The following is an 18889-nucleotide window of genomic DNA, read 5'->3' on the forward strand; positions in this document are numbered from 1 at the left end:
TTGCCTTTCATTACAGTTTGAATGAAACGATTTTTCTTACCTCGTGTGAGCTGCAATAGGCCTATAGCATCGGGCAGCAGCAGGTTGTTGAATCACTTCCTGCATTAACGTTTCCTTCTCCTGCTGCTACGGCTGCGCTGCCTATCATAGGATCATCAATAGCGATCATTAACATTGATCCATGCTGGGACTGCATGGATCGCTGTCTTGAAGTGTTTTAATGTCTTCAGAGAGATTCACTTACTGAGGTAAGAAAACCAAACGCTGAAGCTTGGACTCACAGTGGAAAATGAAAGTAAATCAGCCGTGGTGCTCAGAGGGAACATCTGGCGTTCGAAACTTTTCAGAGGATAAAAGCGTTAAATATCCGAAAGGTGCTTAAAGTTGTTTGAGAGAAGCATAGCAGTAAGTAAAACGGCCTCCAGAGCATTAATTTGAGCTGAAATGTAAAGAAAGACGCAGCAGCGGGGATTCCCCAGTAGACTGAGCACAGACAACACAACGACCTCTGTCTCTTTTACTTTAAATACATTTAACGCACAATTAACGTTGTTTTTACGGTTTCATAGCAGTATAGTAGCGGCAAAGATAAAGTTCACGTGTACCTATCATTAGCATGTGCTGTGTATGACGCCCCACTGTGTGCTGTAACTGTGCGCACACACCTAGAAATGTACAGTCTTGTTCTTTTTATGATAACGGGATGATTGATCCGAAATACTTTACTTTTAGTTATGATTTCCTAATGCGTTGTAGAAGTTGGATTTGTTATTAAAGCTCTGCCTATAGTTTTGTTTTTCTTTTTTCTTTTTTTCTTTTTTTACATGTATTACTATATATGCTACAGACTTTGGGGGAAAGCACGGTGGCACGGTGGTTAGCACTGTTGCCGCACAGCAAGAAGGTCCTGAGTTCAATTCCACCATCAGGCCGGGGTCTTTCTGTGTGGAGTTTGCATGTTCTCCCCGTGTTTGCGTGGGTTCCCTCCGGGTACTCCGGCTTCCTCCCACCGTCCAAAGACATGCAGTTTGTGGGGATAGGTTAATTGGAAAATCCAAATTGTCACATGTGAGTAGGAATGGTTGTCTGTCCTTGTGTGTTAGCCCTGTGACAGACTGGCGACCTGTGTACCCCGCCTCTCGCCCTACGACAGCTGGGATAGGCTCCTGAAAAGGAAAAGCGGTAGCGGATGGATGGATGGACTTTGGGGGAAAGCATGTTATGGTGTCAGAGATAGTAAGGGTAGATGAGTTTAAAAACCTGGGGGCAACCATTGAAAGCAATGCATTGTGGACAAGAGAGGTGAAGAAGTGGGTTGGGATTAGTGTCAGGTGTGATTTGTGACAGTGATACCAATGGAAAGGAAAGATTTACAAAATGGTAGTGAGACCTGAGGTTGAGTGGTTTGGAAACAAAGTTAGAGAGACAAGGCTGGCATGTGCAGAAGAGGAATAGTGGATATATTAGAAATGGAGACAGTGGATTTTGAATATAGACCTGCCAGGCAGGACAAAAAGAGGAAGACCACAGAGAAGATTCATGGATGTATATGCAGAGGGTTGATGTGACAGAGGAGGATGCTAAGCATAGGGTGTGTTGGAGTCAGATGATCCACTGTGGCAACCCCCAACGTAGTGATGCCATTTTGCACTGCACAATTTTCTATATCATATTTCTATATTTCAATCACCTGTACTAGCTCTTTATTCTGGCCTCTTGCAAGCTCATGGCAACAGCAAATACAAATCAGGGAGGATCCCCGGAGGAGGCAAGCATTCCCTCTGAGACCTACTCGTTGAGGTCCGAAGAGCCGAGGCTGGGGTCTGAGGAATCCAGAAGGAGGTTGTCGGGCCCCACAGTCTCCTGGGATTCAGAGCTGGCTTCCATCAGGCACAGGTTAAAGTTTGTGTTGAAGCTGAAGGAGGAATTTGTTTGTCCAATCTGCAGAGAGGTGGTGCTCAATCCCCAGCAAAACTCCTGTGGTCACATCTACTGCTTCCACTGTCTCCAAGGACTATTGTAAGAGCTAGTACACCTTAAGATGCACACACACTGGCACAGTTCACATAAAACCACATTTATACTGACACAAGCCTTGTAAAAAATTTGATATAGTCTCCCAAAAAACACACGTGAAATTGAAAAGAACTAAAAGAAAAGCTGTTCAAGTTAAACATATTGGTCTTACAGTCCATCTATTAAAAAAGTTCAGTCAATTTAAGACATGAGCTGGTTGACATAGCACCCTTACTGACACAGTCTACCTTAAAACACACTTATTTTAACACATGTCCTCCTTAAAAAATGTATGGTTGGGTCATTGTGCTTGGTGTTGCAGGGAGAGTTCATCACCGTCCAACCCAGTTTGCCCAGTGGACAAAGCTGTGATCACAACAACTGAGGTGAGACAGAGGGCAGCTGTAATTTGTCAGGCAGACTTTTAGCTTCTGCAGAAGCTAGAGCTGTGCCATTTACGGTTTTCTTGGCAGGTCCAAGTGTGACATGCCAATACCAATTTTTACTGATTCAGAATTTCTTCATAAGAACTATAATTGACAGCATATAAAACAAACTTTTTTTTAATAGAAACATTTATTTTCATAGTAAAATTAATTATTAAGATTTTTTATTTAATCAGGATTGTAATAATATATAGGATTGTCTCTCACTGAAACAACTGAAAATAAAGTGTCCTGCTACTGGAAAGAAGTGGGCCTCAAATAATGAACTAAAAGTGAGTTGCTATACACCCACCTTTACCTGATATGTTTGACCTTTTTTAAAAAAAAAACAAATAAAAGAAAAAAAAGAAGCAAATGTAAAAGATTCATATAGCAAAATAAATGGCCTATGGGTCAACAAACATGATTGATACCCTGATGTCATCTCCCTGGTCAAGAGTGGTTATGGTACAACAGTAATATTTACATTTTCACATAGAATAGAGGTGGGGTCAGACTGTCTCTTGCAAATTGAAACAGATCATTGCAATAAATAAATTAAATCCATTTGTCTTTTTTTTTTTTAAATAAACACAATATCTTCTTCATACACATAGACTAACATCACAAGAGCCTGTGTTTTTTAAGCGATAACACTGAGGTTTCAACAATATTTGCTGTGTCTCTAATAGTTGTAGTGTACAGTAGAATGTTTCTCTTAAATTAGCTACCTGAGTGGCCAAAACCTATGTAATGAAAGTACAGAATCTAAACAGTAAAGCAGAGGACCAGCTGCAAACAATGACATATAAAAGTAAATGAGTTGCATAAAGTGATTTGAATACTCATGTAGAGTACAATAGCAAGATTTAAGAATCAGTCTGTTTGCCATTATGTGAAACTAACTGTGAAGAAGTACATGTTTTACTTTGTCATAGCATACATTCATTATTATTCAATGAGTTTTTTGAGCTAGTTGATAAAGAAGTGTTTGTGGCTGAATAATGAAAATTTCACTGACCTTTGCTTCAGCACCACAGTCAGGTCAAGATTTAAGGTTAAATAATGTATAATTTGTGTGATTTCTCCTGTCTTCCTTCCCTCACCCCCAACTGGTTGCGGCAGATTGTTGTTCCTCTCTGAGCCTGGTTTTGCCAGAGGTTTCTTCCTGTTAAAAGGGGAGTTTTCCCTTCCCGCTGTCACCAAAGCATTTGGGGGTTTCCTGGGGGGGGGGTTCCTCTGTTTTCTCTGTTTTATTGTAGGGTCTTTACCTTACAATGCAGCTTGAGGCAACTGTTTTTTTTAATTTGGTGCTATATAAATAAAATTGAATTGAAGTGACTGTGTGTGTTCAAGGTAGTGAAAATCCATGCTCTCAAATGTCTGTGAAGGTTCTCAGTCATCCAGGTCATCGTAGTCAAAGGAGCTTGCAAAGAAAAGCGTCTGGACTTCTTTAAGTTGCTTGAAGACGTTTCACCTCTCATCCGAGAAGCTTCTTCATTCTTCATTTGACCTTAGAACTGAAGAAGCTTCTCGGATGAGAGGTGAAACGTCTTCAAGCAACTTAAAGAAGTCCAGACGCTTTTCTTTGCAAGCTCCTTTGACCATGCTCTCAAATGTAACAGTATGGTTCTATGTTTTTTTGGACATCAGTGGAGCTCTTGGACACAGAAGGAAAAGATACACTGACAACACATGACGACACATGCAAACGGTGTTGTCAGTTTTAGTTTGAAAATTTCAGTGTTAGTTTGAAAATGCACTTTTGATTTGTTGAAGTTATAAGAAATATTTTTTCCATGCAGGTTTTCCAGGATAACTGCTGCAAACGTGAAATTTCCAGTTTAGAAGTGTACTGCACCAATGCCCCAGCATGCACGACTATTTTCACATTAAACAATCTGCAGGTAAACTCTATATATGCAAATTGTAGTCTAACAACTTATTAGATTAGATGTTCATGCTAAATATGCATATTGACTCTCTGGCCCACAAGGACACACCATGTTTTGCATAGCAGAAATAAGGTGAGCATGGTGTTTTTAGCTAAAATCTGTGTGCTAGTGTTGATAACAAGACTATTGAAGTTTTGGACATTGCCACTGCAATATCACTCTTTGGTTTTTCAAATAGCTGAAGTCATGTTTGGCTCAGATCTATACAACTGAGGTAATCTGTTCACTCCCTGCAGGAGCACCTGAAGTCATGTCAGTATGAGCAAGTGCAATGCACCAATACAGGCTGCATTGCAGTGTTACAGAGGAGGCACTTGCAAGAACACCTGACCAACATCTGTCCATACCGCAGGGAACCCTGCCCACACTGCAGGCAGCTGTTCCAGCTCAGCCTCATTCAGGTAAAGTCCACTGACACAGCACAGAAGAGGAACAACTGCACCTTTTCTTTTACCACTGAGAATGGTGATCCAAATCTTTCCAGCTGTTCTTGGTCCAGCTTTCTCAGGTCAGGATTGGTGCTAATTACTAAAGGATTTCATTTGCTGTCAGGGGTGGACTTTATCTCACCAACGAAAATACACAGCCAAAATCTAATTGAATGCTTCTCTTCCTGAAGTGTAACTAATTTACTCTTAAAATACAGTACAAGTATAAATTTATGATGTGACTTTGTGGTGACTCTGTGCTCCATAGGATCATGTGCAGAGCTTGTGTCCAGATGTGAAGGTAGACTGTCCTGAAGGCTGTTCCCAAAAGGTCCCCAGACACAAGGTGAGCTCATCTTCTGAATCACATCATAGCTCTGCAGGAACAGCCATCATCTAACTGTTGCTGTTTCAAACAAACAACCAGCTGTAGTACACAAATATTCTACCAGAGCTGGTTGGTTGTTTCAGTTTTTTCTCAGTTTTAGTACTAAATCAGACATCATAACAAAACCAGAAGGGTATCACTGAAGGATGGGGGTGAGGAAAGAGATCAACTTTAACCAAGAAGATATATGTCCGCATTATTCAAATAGCAACTCTTGTACGTCAGTGGCACAATCTGAAATAACTGGCAGTTATGTATATCCCATCCCCTGCATTCAGTATATACATCATTTATATACAAAACAGTGGACAGCTTAGCAAAAAAAAGCACTATAGTGCTACCAGAGTCTAAAATTGTGAAAATTATTAAAAGGACATTGTTGCTGTAGTTATATATAGTATAAGCTGATGTAACAGTTTCTGATTCACATATACAGACCCCAAGAATTGCTGACCAATCAGTTAAGTATTCCACAAAGTCATCTAGTAACCTGATTTTTTTTCTTTTCTTGCTTTCCAGCTGACCAGTCATAGACAGTTATGTCCTGAAGTTAACAATGACTGCTGTTTTAAGAAATTTGGCTGCTCTGTACAGGTTAGTTCAACTGATGAAATAGTGAAATTGGTTGCTTGGACGTTTAAGATCAAGTGACTTTTTTCCTGTTATGCTATGATTCACAGGGTAAAAGAAGGAATGCCAAGCTTCATGAAGACAAAGCTATCAATCACCACATGCTGCTGGTCCTGAGGAGCAATACCCACCTGGAGAAACAAGTATTTCCACTTTACATAATGATATTGATACTGTACAACAGTACACATATATAACAGCAGTCATTGGGTTAGAGGCATGACGGTGAGGTTCACATATAAGCTCATGTTGACAGTGGTCCAGGAGTTATTAAAGGAATCAAAATGTGTAGGCTCCTGCAGAATAGCACGTGAAATATGAAAAAATCTGCTCCGTTTCAGAAAAACTCATAATTCACAATAATAATCAAGATTTCTCCAATAACATATTTTTCTTTTCTTGTGAGAGTTTAGAATATTCTGATTTTATAAGTAACTTAGTATATTATTAAAAATAAACTCTTACTTGAAAAAGTTACATTAAGTATTCAAAGGATTATATCCAAGATTTTCTCACCAGCATAGCTCATTTAGAATAAGATGACAAGATAAATGTCTAAGAGATAAATGTGACAACAAGCTGTGTGTTTACCTTTGACTGTTCTCTCCCTGTCTCAGATGGAAGTTTTCCAAGAGGATTCGCTGGAAATGGAGCAGGAGGTCCAGACAGACACTTTGCTACTTACTGGACTGCAGAAGCAATTCAGACCACTTTTGCAGCTGAGCAGCAATCATGAGCATGCGGTCTCCATGGCTCAGGTTAAAACACGGCTACAATCTGACTTGTCAACTCTCCATATACTGTCTTTACTTTTATCATATTTGTAGTCAGGATGATGCTGATGAATTTTATTTCAGTTTTACTTTTATTTTTTCGTAATGGCTATATTTAAACTTTGAGGAGCTTCTTTGACTTTCTGTCTTACAGTGCATCTGGAAACTATGCACAGCAGTTCACCTGTTCCACATTTTGTCATATTACAGCTATATTCCAAATAATAATAATAATAATAATAATAATAATAATAATAATAATAATGGATACTTTATTGATCCCCATGGGGAAATTACTTGTTTTTCTCTGCATTTGACCCATTCACTCAGTGAAGCAGTGGGCAGCCCACTAAGCAGGCGCCCGGGGATAGGATTGAATTGATATTTTAGCTTAAAATTCTAAACACAATGCTGCCTAATGACAAAGTAAAAAAAGGTTGCTTGAAATTATTGCAAATTTATTAAAAGGGAAAATAAGAAATATAACACCTACATGAGTATTCAAAACCATAACATTTAAAATTGAGTTCAGGTACATCCTATTTTCATTGATCATGTTTCTACAACTGGCTTGATCTGTGGTCAATTCAGCTGATTGGACATGATTTGGAAATACACTGTCTATATAACATCCCATAGAGTTTTTTGGCCTTTAATTGGCTTTTTTGATAGGGAGAGTGAAAAATCAACAGGAAAGCAAAGGGTGAGAGAGAGGGGAAGACATGCTGCAAAGGGCTGTGACTCAGACTCAATGCCCAATGCCATCCCTACAGTGAAGCATGGTGTTGGCTGTATCATGCTATAGAGATTTTTTTCAACAGCAGGAATTGGGAAACTATTCATCATTTAGGGGAAGATGAATGCAGCAATGTACAGAGGCGGTTCTGTAAATATCCTTGAGTGGTACAGCCAGAGACCAGACTTCGAACCTGATTGACAGATCAGGTTGAAACTGACTGCAGATCTCTAGAGAGATCTGTGCGCTGACACTCCCCATCCCTCCTCCCCACATGATAGAGCTTGAGATTTTCTGCAAAGAAGAAACTGCAGAAAAAAAGACTTGTTGCATCATACTCGAAAAGATTTGAGGCTGTAATTGCTTCAAAAAGTACTGCAACAAAGTATTGAGCAAATGTTGCATATACCTATGTACAACTGTTTTTTACTTTTACTAAATTTCAAAAGTTTCAAGCAAACTTTTTTCACTTTGTCATTAATGGTATTGTGTGTAGAATTTCAGGCTGAAAATGAATTTTATCCATTTTTAATGACGCTGTAACTAGGGATGGGTATCGTTTAGGTTTTATCCAACACCGGTGCCAAACCGGTACTTTTGAAACGGTGCCGGTGCTTAAACGGTGCTCGAACCGGTGCTCGAACCAGTGCTTAAAGAATGGAGAACACAAAATTGGTCCAAAAACCTCTCATGTTTAGCTGTTTTTTTTGTAAAAAGATAACAATGTTAGCCTTTTCTGCAGCTATGGGGCATATATGGTATCACTCTTGGCTGGAAGCAGTGCTTAAACAATGGAAAAAACACAAACTTTGTCCAAAAACCTCTCATGTTTAGCTGTTTTCCACTTTTTCTTTGGTCATTTTACCCTTTTTGGCCAGGGTGAAGGGAGTATCTGCCATTAAACAAGAAGCCGCATGTAACTACAACGCTGTTTGCTAGTTCACCTTACATGCATTAATGTAATAACGTGGTTAGCCTACTCAACGTAAATTACACACGAACAACATTAAGCTACTCACGCAGAGAAGAACGGCTGCTGCTGCCATCATCATCATTTCTGCTACACTGGCAGGGCTAGGGGCCAGGACTCTCCTCTTCAGGTTTTTGGGGGATGTTGCTAACTCCGAGTCCGATAACAGGCAAACCACCCGTAGTAGGTACGGCGCATTTCTCGGCTTTTAAAACAACGCTATGCGTCGCCAGGTGTTTCATCAGATTTGAGGTGTTACCTCCTTTGCACAGTATCACCTTAAAGCACTTGTTGCAGGCTGCTGAGTTTGCATCTTTTGCTGTGAAGTACAGCCAGACTTTGACCGCTTCACCTTGGGCATTTTTAATCTGTAGATCTGCTCTAAAAGAACGTATGTGAAATGAAAAATGATTGGCTAGAATCTGAAGCATATGACATCTCAGGAAAATAAAGCACCGATATAAAACACCAAATGTGCGCTGCTTTTTGTTCTGGTTACTACCGTTTATGTCAGAACCGGTACCCATCCCTAGCTGTAACATGACAATATAGGGAAGTGAAGCACTGTAAATACTTTCCAGATTCACTTTAAAACAGCGGACACTGGAAGTTAAACCCAAAGAGGTTAAACCCAAAACAGGCCCCTTAAAGTTCAACTATACTGCAAAACCCCAAAAGTTACCAGAACCTAATTTTTTTTTAAGTTGAAGCTTATAAGAACTTCAAGAGTTTGAATACATTTGACACGTACCTTTTGACTGCAATAAAATTAGCACATTTAAAAAAAAAAAGTTTATTAAGATTTTTGATATAAAGAAAAAAAACAGACAACACAACAGCAAGGGCAAAAAAACAGAAGGCAAAAAATTACACTGCATCAACAAAGATACTACTTCAACACTGGCAAGCTACAAAAATAAAACACTAGGGTGGTAGACTGAATTATTGATCAGAAGACTTTGTTTTAATACATGATCTAAAAATGGCTGCCACACATTAAAAAACGTACTAAGTTTGTCCTCTAATGTATACCTAATTCTCTCCATATGCAGTAGAGCAATCAGTTCTGCCAGCCACGAGGTACAATGTCAGACTTCCAGAGAGCCAAGATAATTTTCTTAGCAATTACCATTCCTAACAGAATTGTAGTTTGTGCAGCAGAGCTGAGGTGTAAAAGGGAAGAGGAGGATCCAAACAATGCAGTTATTGGGTGGCTCTAATGTGCAGTTGTACATATCAGAAAAACATTTAACCAATAGTTATGCAATTTGGGACAAGTCCAGAATAAATGGGTAAGAGAGCCTTCTCCAAGTTTATAACGATCGCATATTGGACTAATGGAAGGAAAAATCCTATGCAAATTAGTTTTTGAATAATGACGTCTGTGAAGCACTTTGAATTGAATTAATGGATGCCTTGCATTTATAGAACAAGAATGGATCCTACACAGACTCCTCTCCCAAACCTCATCTCCAAATAGCAAACCAAACTCTTCCTCCCATGCTGTCTTCAAAAAGTCAGATTTAAAAGTCAAATACTCTGAAAAACCATTCACAAAACCAGAGACCAACTTTTTAGAAGCCGGGGAGCTCAGAAGGAGCTTAAAAATTGGCTCCTCCTCCGGAAGAAATGGAAAGTTGAGGATACTCTGACGAACATAGCTTCTTATCTGTAAATAATGGAAAAAATGTGATGTAGGGAGAGAGAACTTGTTCTGCAACTGGGTAAATGATGCAAATTGCCTATCAATATATAAATCTTTAAGAGTAAATATACATTTCTGTGTCCAGACCTCAAAAGAGGCATCTAAACATGAGGGTGGAAATGCATGATTACGATATATTGGAGTATGGATCGAAGTGTCTGGTAGTGCACAACCTTTTTTGATCTGACTAAAGATTTTAACGCAGTTTAAAACTATAAAATTATTGACCTTGGTTCGCGGATTAGAAGACGAAAGAAGAAGAGCATCACTCTCTACAACCACCCGGGGGCGGGGTATTAGCAAACATGACCTTTTTGTACTCTTCCTGCCAGTAAGCAAGAGTTCTAGCATTCACAGCCCAATAATAAGACTGAAAACGTGGCAGACTAAAACCCCCTTAAGTTTGGATTTACATAGATGAACTTTTGATATCCTGTGAGTTTTAAAGCCCCAAACAAATGGTAATACTACTGAGTCGGCAAAAATATATAAAAATAGATATAAGAATTTAGGAGGAGAAACCATTTTGATTATGTTAATGAAACCTACCATGGAAATAGGGAGAGCCCTCCATTTCCTTTTTCAGTTTTTCAACTTGTGCAGAATAATTCAGCTTAAAGATCAATTTATGATCCTTAGGCAAAGTAACACCCAAGTATTTCAATCTATCTGTAATTTTAAAAGGCAAAGTTTTCAAAAACTCAACTTCCAGGTTTGCAGTCAAAGCCACAAACTCACTCTTCTGCCAGTTAATTGTATAACCCGAGATTTCACCAAATGACCTCACCAGATCCAATAGTACAGGAACAGATCACTCAGGATTTGATGAGAACAAAACAACATCATCCGCATATAAAGAAATGTAGTGCTTGATATTCCCCAATCGGACAGGGTCAATGGAGGGCTCATTCCTAATGTCTACTGCAAGAGGTTCAATAGCAACTGAGAAGAGCAAAGGCCTCAAAGGGCAGCCTTGTCGTGTCCTGCGGTGTAAAGAAAAAGGCGCTGATCTATCTTGGTTAGTGAGAATGGAAGAAGTGGGATGTCTATATAGCATATTAACCCATGATATAAACTGTTCGCCTAAACCGAACTTCTCCAGTACCTAGGGATGGGTATTGATAAGATTTTCACGATTCCGATTCCATTTTCGATTCTGTTTAACGATTCGATTCTTTATCGATTCTCTTATCGATTCTCTTTAAAAAAGGAGAACACTAAGGTCGATTAGCTTAGAACATAGGTGTCAAACTCTGGCCCCCTAATCACATTTGGCCCGCGAAGCCATACCAAATTACTATCAGAGCTGGCCTACTGGTATTATACAGCTAATATATATATATTGTTTAGTATTAAGCTTTGCTTGTTCCATATTCAGTTTTTCAGCAAAACGTGTTTGAGTCCATAAGAAAAGATTCATTCTTATATCTGGAGCAATAAATATATTTCAATAAATATTAACGTTAGCCCGCAACTTTGTTCCAGTTTTGAATTTTGGCCCACTGTGTGTTTGAGTTTGACACCCCTGGCTTAGAACTTTGTTTTATATCTTCTCTTTGAACAAGATAGAAATTTAGGAGTAACATGGCCTTACAAACCCAGCAGTGAGATCTTAAGAGATCCAGCCTACGGCTCTTCAATGGGGTGTCACAGGGTCCCCAGGAAAAAAAATTGTAAATGTAAAATAATAAAATAAATATTCTTCAGTAGCAATAACAAAGTATAACATAAATTGTTCTGTGGCAATTACACAAGAATATCCAGTAATGTCCCTGCCTACAATTAAACACATTCACTTACCGAAAATCGGGGCATCTGCTGTGGCAAATGGGTGCAAGCCTTTTACCACAAACTTAGTCACTGCTTGGTGTCATTCGTCTATCCTGGCCTGAAAGGAGACGCTACCGGTAGACTGCAGCGAGAGCTGCTAGCATCTGAGCCAGACTCTGTCTCTCTCATCACGGTCACCTAAAAGCACAGTAATGGCAGGTTTTGTAATAAGGCAGATCGCGCTAACATAATATGCACTGTTAGTTGATTATTTACCTGCCGCATTAACGGGAGAGGACGTGCAAACGTTACCGCTGCTGCTGGGTTGAGCTTCACGAGTCCGGAGCGGAATTAAAAACACGACATTCATTTAAGGTCATCGCGTGTTTTGTGAGCAAATGCTTTTGCATATTCGTAGTGTTTCCTCCCTTAAATGAAATATCTACTTTGCAAGTATTGCAAGTTGCCCTGTTGTCATCCGTTCTCGTAAAGTATAACCAAACTTTTGAGCGTTTGAGCCGCTTACGCGCCGTGTTTCCTGCCAGGTAAATGACGCTCCGCAACGTGATGACGTCATTCGGGGCAACTGGAATCGATAAGGGAATCGTTTGCAAAAATGGCAAACGATTCCAAGGAATTGAAACAGTGGGAACCGGTTCTCAACAAGAACCGGTTTTCGATACCCATCCCCACCAGTACCCCAAGCATATAGGCCCACTCGACCTGGTCAAACGCCTTTTCAGCATCTAAGCTCAGTACTGCGATCTTGCAAGTCCCCCAATGCCTATGATACATAATGTTCATCAATCTCCGAACGTTAAAAAAGGAAAACCTCTGGGGCACAAACCCAGTTTGATCTGGATGTAAATTAGCACATTTAATATATAAATTAAAAAATATTCAGTTCCTGCTACTTAAAGTTATAACTTAAAAGGAATAGCACAATAGAGTCACTTTTCCAATTTAGAAAAACTCAATTTTCAAGCAGTCTTTTGAATTAAACAAAAGTCAAATACCTGGACATTTTCTTGGTTTCCGGCAATAACACAATGTGATGTTATTATTCAAGAAATTATTTAAGAAAATAAAATCATTTCCTCAGAAAAAAACAGAGAAAAACACAGTTCTGGGGGTCATGTGGGAAGCAGCAGCGGTGGCAAAACAGGTTCGGAGGCCGACTGCGTGGGAAACAGCGGTGGTACAGGCAAAACTAAGGCTGCCATGATGGCAAAGAAAGTGCTGGTGTGGAAAGTGGCTGGTGTCAGTGCGACTTGGCAGCCATTGGGAGACGGCTGGTGTGCAGGGCCAGATGAGGCAGGACCACATGAGGCAGGACCAGACGGCGCACTGACCTCTGGTGGAGATGGAGATGGGGGAGACTGTGCGTAGAAGCTGCAGGTGGTTGAGCTGATGATTCAGTAGTCAGCAGCATGGAAGCTATGGGTGATGGAGCTGCAGGCGGTGGTGTGGCACCTGCAGATGGTTGTGCTGGTGATTGTGCTGGAGGTGACATGGCAGCCACTGGCAGTTGAGCAGGTGATGGCTGGGCGGACTATCCTAAGGCCCCGGCGGAGACGGATGGTGGCTTGGAAGCCGCAATCAGCTGGAGCAGCTCTCCTGAGCCTCCAGTGGAAACAGACATCAAACCAGCAGGTGTGGAAACCTCTGGGTGAGGCGAAGCTAGCTGGAGCTGCGCAGGGCACAAAGCCAGCTCAGGATGCTTCTCGGCCTGCAGAAATGTTAAGTCTTTTGCAGGCTGGATGAGCTCGCTTGAGCCCTCAGCTGACAGAGGAGGAGGCTGGGGCTGTTTGTGCCCAAGCTCTTAGCCGATGATGAAGGTGTCTGGGTCGGCTCACCCTAGCTCTCATCTGAGAAGGCTGGCAGAGCTCCCAGGTGGAAACAGCTGCAGGAGGTTGAGATGGCTCAGCCTCTTGGGAGAGTTTCAATCTCTGAAACAGCCACACACAGTTTGAGGATACATAAATCATTGTTAATGATGGAACAATGGACAGAGGAAAATACAGGGCTTAAATACACAAGGGAGTGTATTTAGTAATGAGGGACTCAGATACAGGAGGAGAGCAGGGAATAATCAAACATAATGAGACAAAGGGGAAGCTAAACTCAACATACTGAACACAGGACAAGGACTATCAAAATAAAATAGGAAGCATGAAACGGACACAGACTGACAGACTGAGACTCGGGAACAAAGGAAACATGAAACACAGAGACAAAAGTAACTAGATATGGAACACAGGGAAGACATAGTGACAGAGTGCTAAGACTCAGAACTAAGCATACAACACACGTAGACAAAATAAAGAGAACAAGAATACAGAACTAAACCTTCAACAGATACATGACACCAGGAACACAGGGGAGGCACAGAAACAAAACAGAAACTAGGAACTATAAATATAATACAAGCAGAAAACAATAATTCAAATAATATAACTTAAAAAAATTTCACAGACCCAGTACTATGACAACCAGCTTCCAGACCCCTGTACTCGGAATGATTACAGCGGTGTTCAGTCCTTGGGATAACTATAGTAGTGTAGGTGTAATGCATAGATCACTCCAAATATTATCAAGAAGTTCATCAGCATTTTTTGGAGGCCTCCAGTCTCTTTGATGGCAGACTTTCACAGTTTGGACATGTGCAGAGGTGGGCTGGTAGATATATTTGGCAAAGAATGTTAGATATTAATGAAAAATGAAAACAAAGTGGACCATTGCTAGAATTCAAAATCTCACTTTTGGTTTGAGGTTCATGCTAAATAATCTCTTTCCATTGTGGATTTTTTTTAAATTCAGCCATAACTTTTGCTGACTTGCTGACCTGTTTTGGAAGCCCACTACTTGAATAGTCATTGGTTGAATAAGACAACTGTTACGTTTGGTGTAGATGTAGGTTTTCCCAACAGTCACCTCAAGGTGCTTAAAATTGTAAGGGAAAGCTTACAATATTAAGCACCTTGAGGTGACTGTTGTGATTTAGCACTATATAACTAAAATTGAATTGAGTAGAACAATTCAAATTAGTAGAACATGTTAAGCATACTCTGTTTTAACTCTCAGTTCACCTACATTGGAAATAATAATAATAATAATAATAATAATAATAATAATAATAATAATTAGTCTTTCAGAAGAAAGAGAAGTAGAATTTTGGATGGCTACTATCTTCTTTTTTTTAATTCATGTTTTGGATGGACAGAAACATATACACATATACAACGGGAGTAATAATATTGTCAGTTCTCCGTCTTAACAGCAACAAACAAATAAGAGCTAACAATAGCTAAAGAAAACCAAAAGAAAAAAGAGAAAAAAAAGAAGAAAAAAAACCAGAAGAAACAAAATAAGAAACTGCCTACTGGGAAACACCAGCAAAAACAAGAACAAAAGGGGCAGAACACCCAGGTGCCTAGAAACTAAACTCGACCTTGACCAATTTCTTTCCTCTACTGGCTGTCAAAGAAAAAGAACAACAACAACAATGACAACGACATAAGGAAAACAAAATAAGAAAAAAAAAAACAACGTATCACATTATCTAAGAGACATTGTCGATGTACAACAAAAAGGGACCCCAAACCTGATCAAAAATATCTTCTCTCCCCTTAACTCTGTACGTAACCTGTTCATATAATGCCATCTTGGACATTTGTTCAGACCATTCCCTGAAACAACAGGGGCTGGATGATTTCCAGTGCCTTATCCTGCAGCCTGTTATGAAAGCCAAACGCACCCATAGTCTCTGTCTTCTAGTGAGAATACTGCTGTCAGGTAACAGACCCAGGGCACACAAAGCTGGAGACTTAGAAAGGTGAAGATTAAAAAGATCATTCACAAGGTTAATGATCCCATCCCACAAATAATCATTTTTCCGGCATCCATACAACATGAACTAGGGTCCCGGCTTCCTCCTGACATTTCCAGCGGGTGTCAGTGTAAGCAAGCTTCAAATTGACTAGCTTACTGGGAGTCCAGTAATTTCTGTGAAGCAACTTGTATTGGATAAGCTGAGATTGTGCTTCACGTGAGCAAACATACCATGATGAAGCCAGCTTCTTCCAACTATCCCCTGAAATCTGAATTCCCAGATCCTTCTCCCAGCACTGCCTCAGCCCCTCCAAATTGGGAGAGTGTGCCTCTCTGAAGATCCCATAGAATTTGGATGCTCTGATTCTATTGATACCAGGAGCTGCAAACACCTCCTGAATACTAGATGGAGGGTCTGAGTTATTGTTCAAAATGGCTTTAATACAGTGTCTAACTTGAAAAAACCTCCAAATTTCCCTTGGATCCAGATTACATTCTTGTCTGATTTCCACAAATGATTTCATGCCAGTTTGCCCAAATAAATCCCCCACCTGGTTGATACCTGCCCTAAACCAAGCCTCCCACCTGAACGGTTTCTTACCAATTAATATTTTCTTATTATACCAGATAGAGGCTCTAGAGGTAAGATAGGGGCTAGTGTTGATAAATTGATGAGCTCTAAACCAGGTCTCTTGTATGAAAGCCAATACTGGATCTTTAAACGGTACTGGTCTTCCCCTCTGAGTGAGGAAGGCCTCTAAAGTATTTGTATTCTATTTTTATCTTATTGTATATTTATTTTATTTTATTCTACTGTATATAGTATTTCATTTTATTCTATTCTGTACAGTTGTGTACTGTATTTATTCTTATTGTATTCTAATTTTTGCCTCATAACTTTTGCACTGTCCACTTCCTGCTGTGACAAAACAAATTTCCCACGTGTGGGACTAATAAAGGTTATCTTATCTTATCTTAAAGATGAGGGAGTCACAAGACTTGAGGACAGAGGACAGGGCGGTGAGGACAGAGCTAATGAGTTGAATCTGTTTTTCAACAGACTCAACATTGCCATAAATGCTCACCCTCCTACTGACTTACTTGTAGTCAGTGTGCAATCCACAGCCACAGCACTCTCTCTCCCTCCCCCATGGCACCATAGCTTCGGGTAAAAGTCCTGACACCCCTCCCCCACCTATCATTTTCACTCATGACCAGGTTCAAAGACAAATGAGAAGATTCCACTCAGGCAAGTTTGCTGGACACATAACTTATTTATTTGAACAGTTTCAGTCAGGTTTCAGAGCTCATCACAGCACAGAAACAGCTTTAATGAACAGCTTTCTTGTCCTGCTAGACCTCAGTGCAGCATTCGATACTGTTGACCATAATATTTCATTAGACCATGCTGTAGGTGTTAAAGGCACTGCACTACAGTGGTTTAAAACATATCTATGTACTAGACTCCAAGTTCATGTAAAAGAAGAGGCCTCTTCACACGTTTCACAGGGTTCTGTGCTAGGACCAATTCTGTTTACGTTATGCATTCTTCCCTTTGGCAGTATCATTAAAAGGCATAACATTAATTTTTACTGCAATGCTGATAATACCCAATTTTATCTACCCATGATGCCAGATAACAATGTTTTTTTCTGAAATTTTTTTTCTTTTTTGTTGATTATATTCTGTCTTTCTTAATTTTAACTACCATAAAATTTAGAGAATGTTTTATTTACATTTGATGTAAATAAACACACAAATTACCCCACTGTACCCATGTCTGTCTGTGTATTATCAGAGAACTCTTAGAAGGCAAGAGGATACCCTATCTTCTGTCCAGCTGGACCTCCAGCAGGTGTCTCGGGGGCTTCGTCCTCATCTGGAGGAGCTAGCACAGCTCAGGAAGTCTCTGGATGTTGCGATGCAGGAAGTGTCTGAAGTTGAGGCGCTTAGAGAGCATCTAGGTAACTGAACCTCAGACCTCTTTACCACAGTAAATGTAACAGCGTCTTCCCTGTATTAATAAATTGTTACTTGGTCAGATATGAAATATGCTGTCTTCATTTAGCAACAGAGACTGTAGCTAGACAATGTCAAGTAGTCTGGTGCGATCCTCCAGTAATATCTTTCACCATCCACCACTTGTCTCAACAAGGTTAAGAGAAGGTTCCAGTTCTCCACTTTCTTTACTTTCATGTTTTCAAGAACATGAAAAACGTTCTTAATCGTAAATTGAAACAATGAGTAATTTCTGCATTGATGCAATATAAAATGAAGAAAAATATCAGTTGTCCTCCTTCCAACAGTCTGTGCTTCTGATTTTGAAATTTAAAATACCAGATTAGGACCCTTTATGGACTTTTATGGATGTCGTTTAGTCTGAGCTCATTTACTATAAACTTTCTGGATAAAGTCATTAACACATAAAAGAAATGAGGTAAGATACTAAGGCTGCAACCAACAGTTATCTTCATAATCACAATCTGGAATCTGAAAAGGTTAATCCAGCCTTGGTGGTTATTACTCTGTTTTTCTGAACTAAATGAACAGTAAAATAATTCAACAATGATTGGGCGTGTCTAGACAGTAAAGAATATTTCAGGATTTCGCTAAATGATCTTATTATGTTCTTCAACCAGGAACCTTGGAGGAGAACTTAAAGCGTCACTCAGGCCTCCTACATCTTCATGCTGCTCAACTTAATCTCAATAAAAAGCACCTGCAGGAGCTTGAAGTGACATCTTATGATGGGAAGTTGATCTGGAAAATTGAAGACTTTGGGAAGAGGAGTGGGGCAGAGGCCAATGGTCAGCTGTCATGCCTGACAAGTGTGCCATTCTACACTGGACGCTGTGGATACAAGATGGCCATTAAAGCCTATCTGAATGGGGATGGGGAGGGAAGAGGTACTCACCTGTCACTTTATGTAGTCCTCATGCCTGGAGACTTTGACACTCTTCTGCCATGGCCTTTCAGACAGACTGTGTCTCTCTCTGTTCTGGACCAAAGTGGTGCCTCTAACCATCGGAGTCTCAGCTTCAGACCTGACCCTACCACCAAATGCTTCCAACAACCCACTCCTGAATCCCAGACCAATGTTGCTGTTGGATTTCCTTGCTTTATTTCCCACAATATGCTGCAAACTCCCCAAAATGCTCTGTACGTTAAAGACAACACGCTATTTGTGAAAGCTAAGGTGGATATGACAGGTTTTGAGCAGCTGTAAAATTTCTTCATTATCTGATGATAAGCTTAAATGACA

General features: G+C 40.0%; 1 protein-coding gene across 1 annotated transcript; it reads left to right on the plus strand.

Moving 5' to 3' along the window:
* The first annotated feature begins 126 nt into the window (after positions 1 to 126).
* traf5 (Tnf receptor-associated factor 5) lies at positions 127 to 18853 on the plus strand. Its single transcript, XM_004572626.4, has 11 exons — positions 127 to 248; positions 1724 to 2019; positions 2339 to 2402; positions 4247 to 4348; positions 4633 to 4797; positions 5093 to 5170; positions 5732 to 5806; positions 5893 to 5985; positions 6460 to 6600; positions 17426 to 17591; positions 18267 to 18853. The coding sequence occupies exons 2-11, from the start codon at positions 1727 to 1729 to the stop codon at positions 18851 to 18853; spliced, it is 1764 nt and encodes a 587-aa protein (XP_004572683.2). The 5' UTR covers positions 127 to 248; positions 1724 to 1726.
* The last annotated feature ends 36 nt before the right edge of the window (positions 18854 to 18889 follow it).

The sequence above is a fragment of the Maylandia zebra genome, linkage group LG6 (genome assembly GCF_041146795.1).
Source record: "Maylandia zebra isolate NMK-2024a linkage group LG6, Mzebra_GT3a, whole genome shotgun sequence".
In the NCBI taxonomy this organism is placed as follows: domain Eukaryota; kingdom Metazoa; phylum Chordata; class Actinopteri; order Cichliformes; family Cichlidae; genus Maylandia; species Maylandia zebra.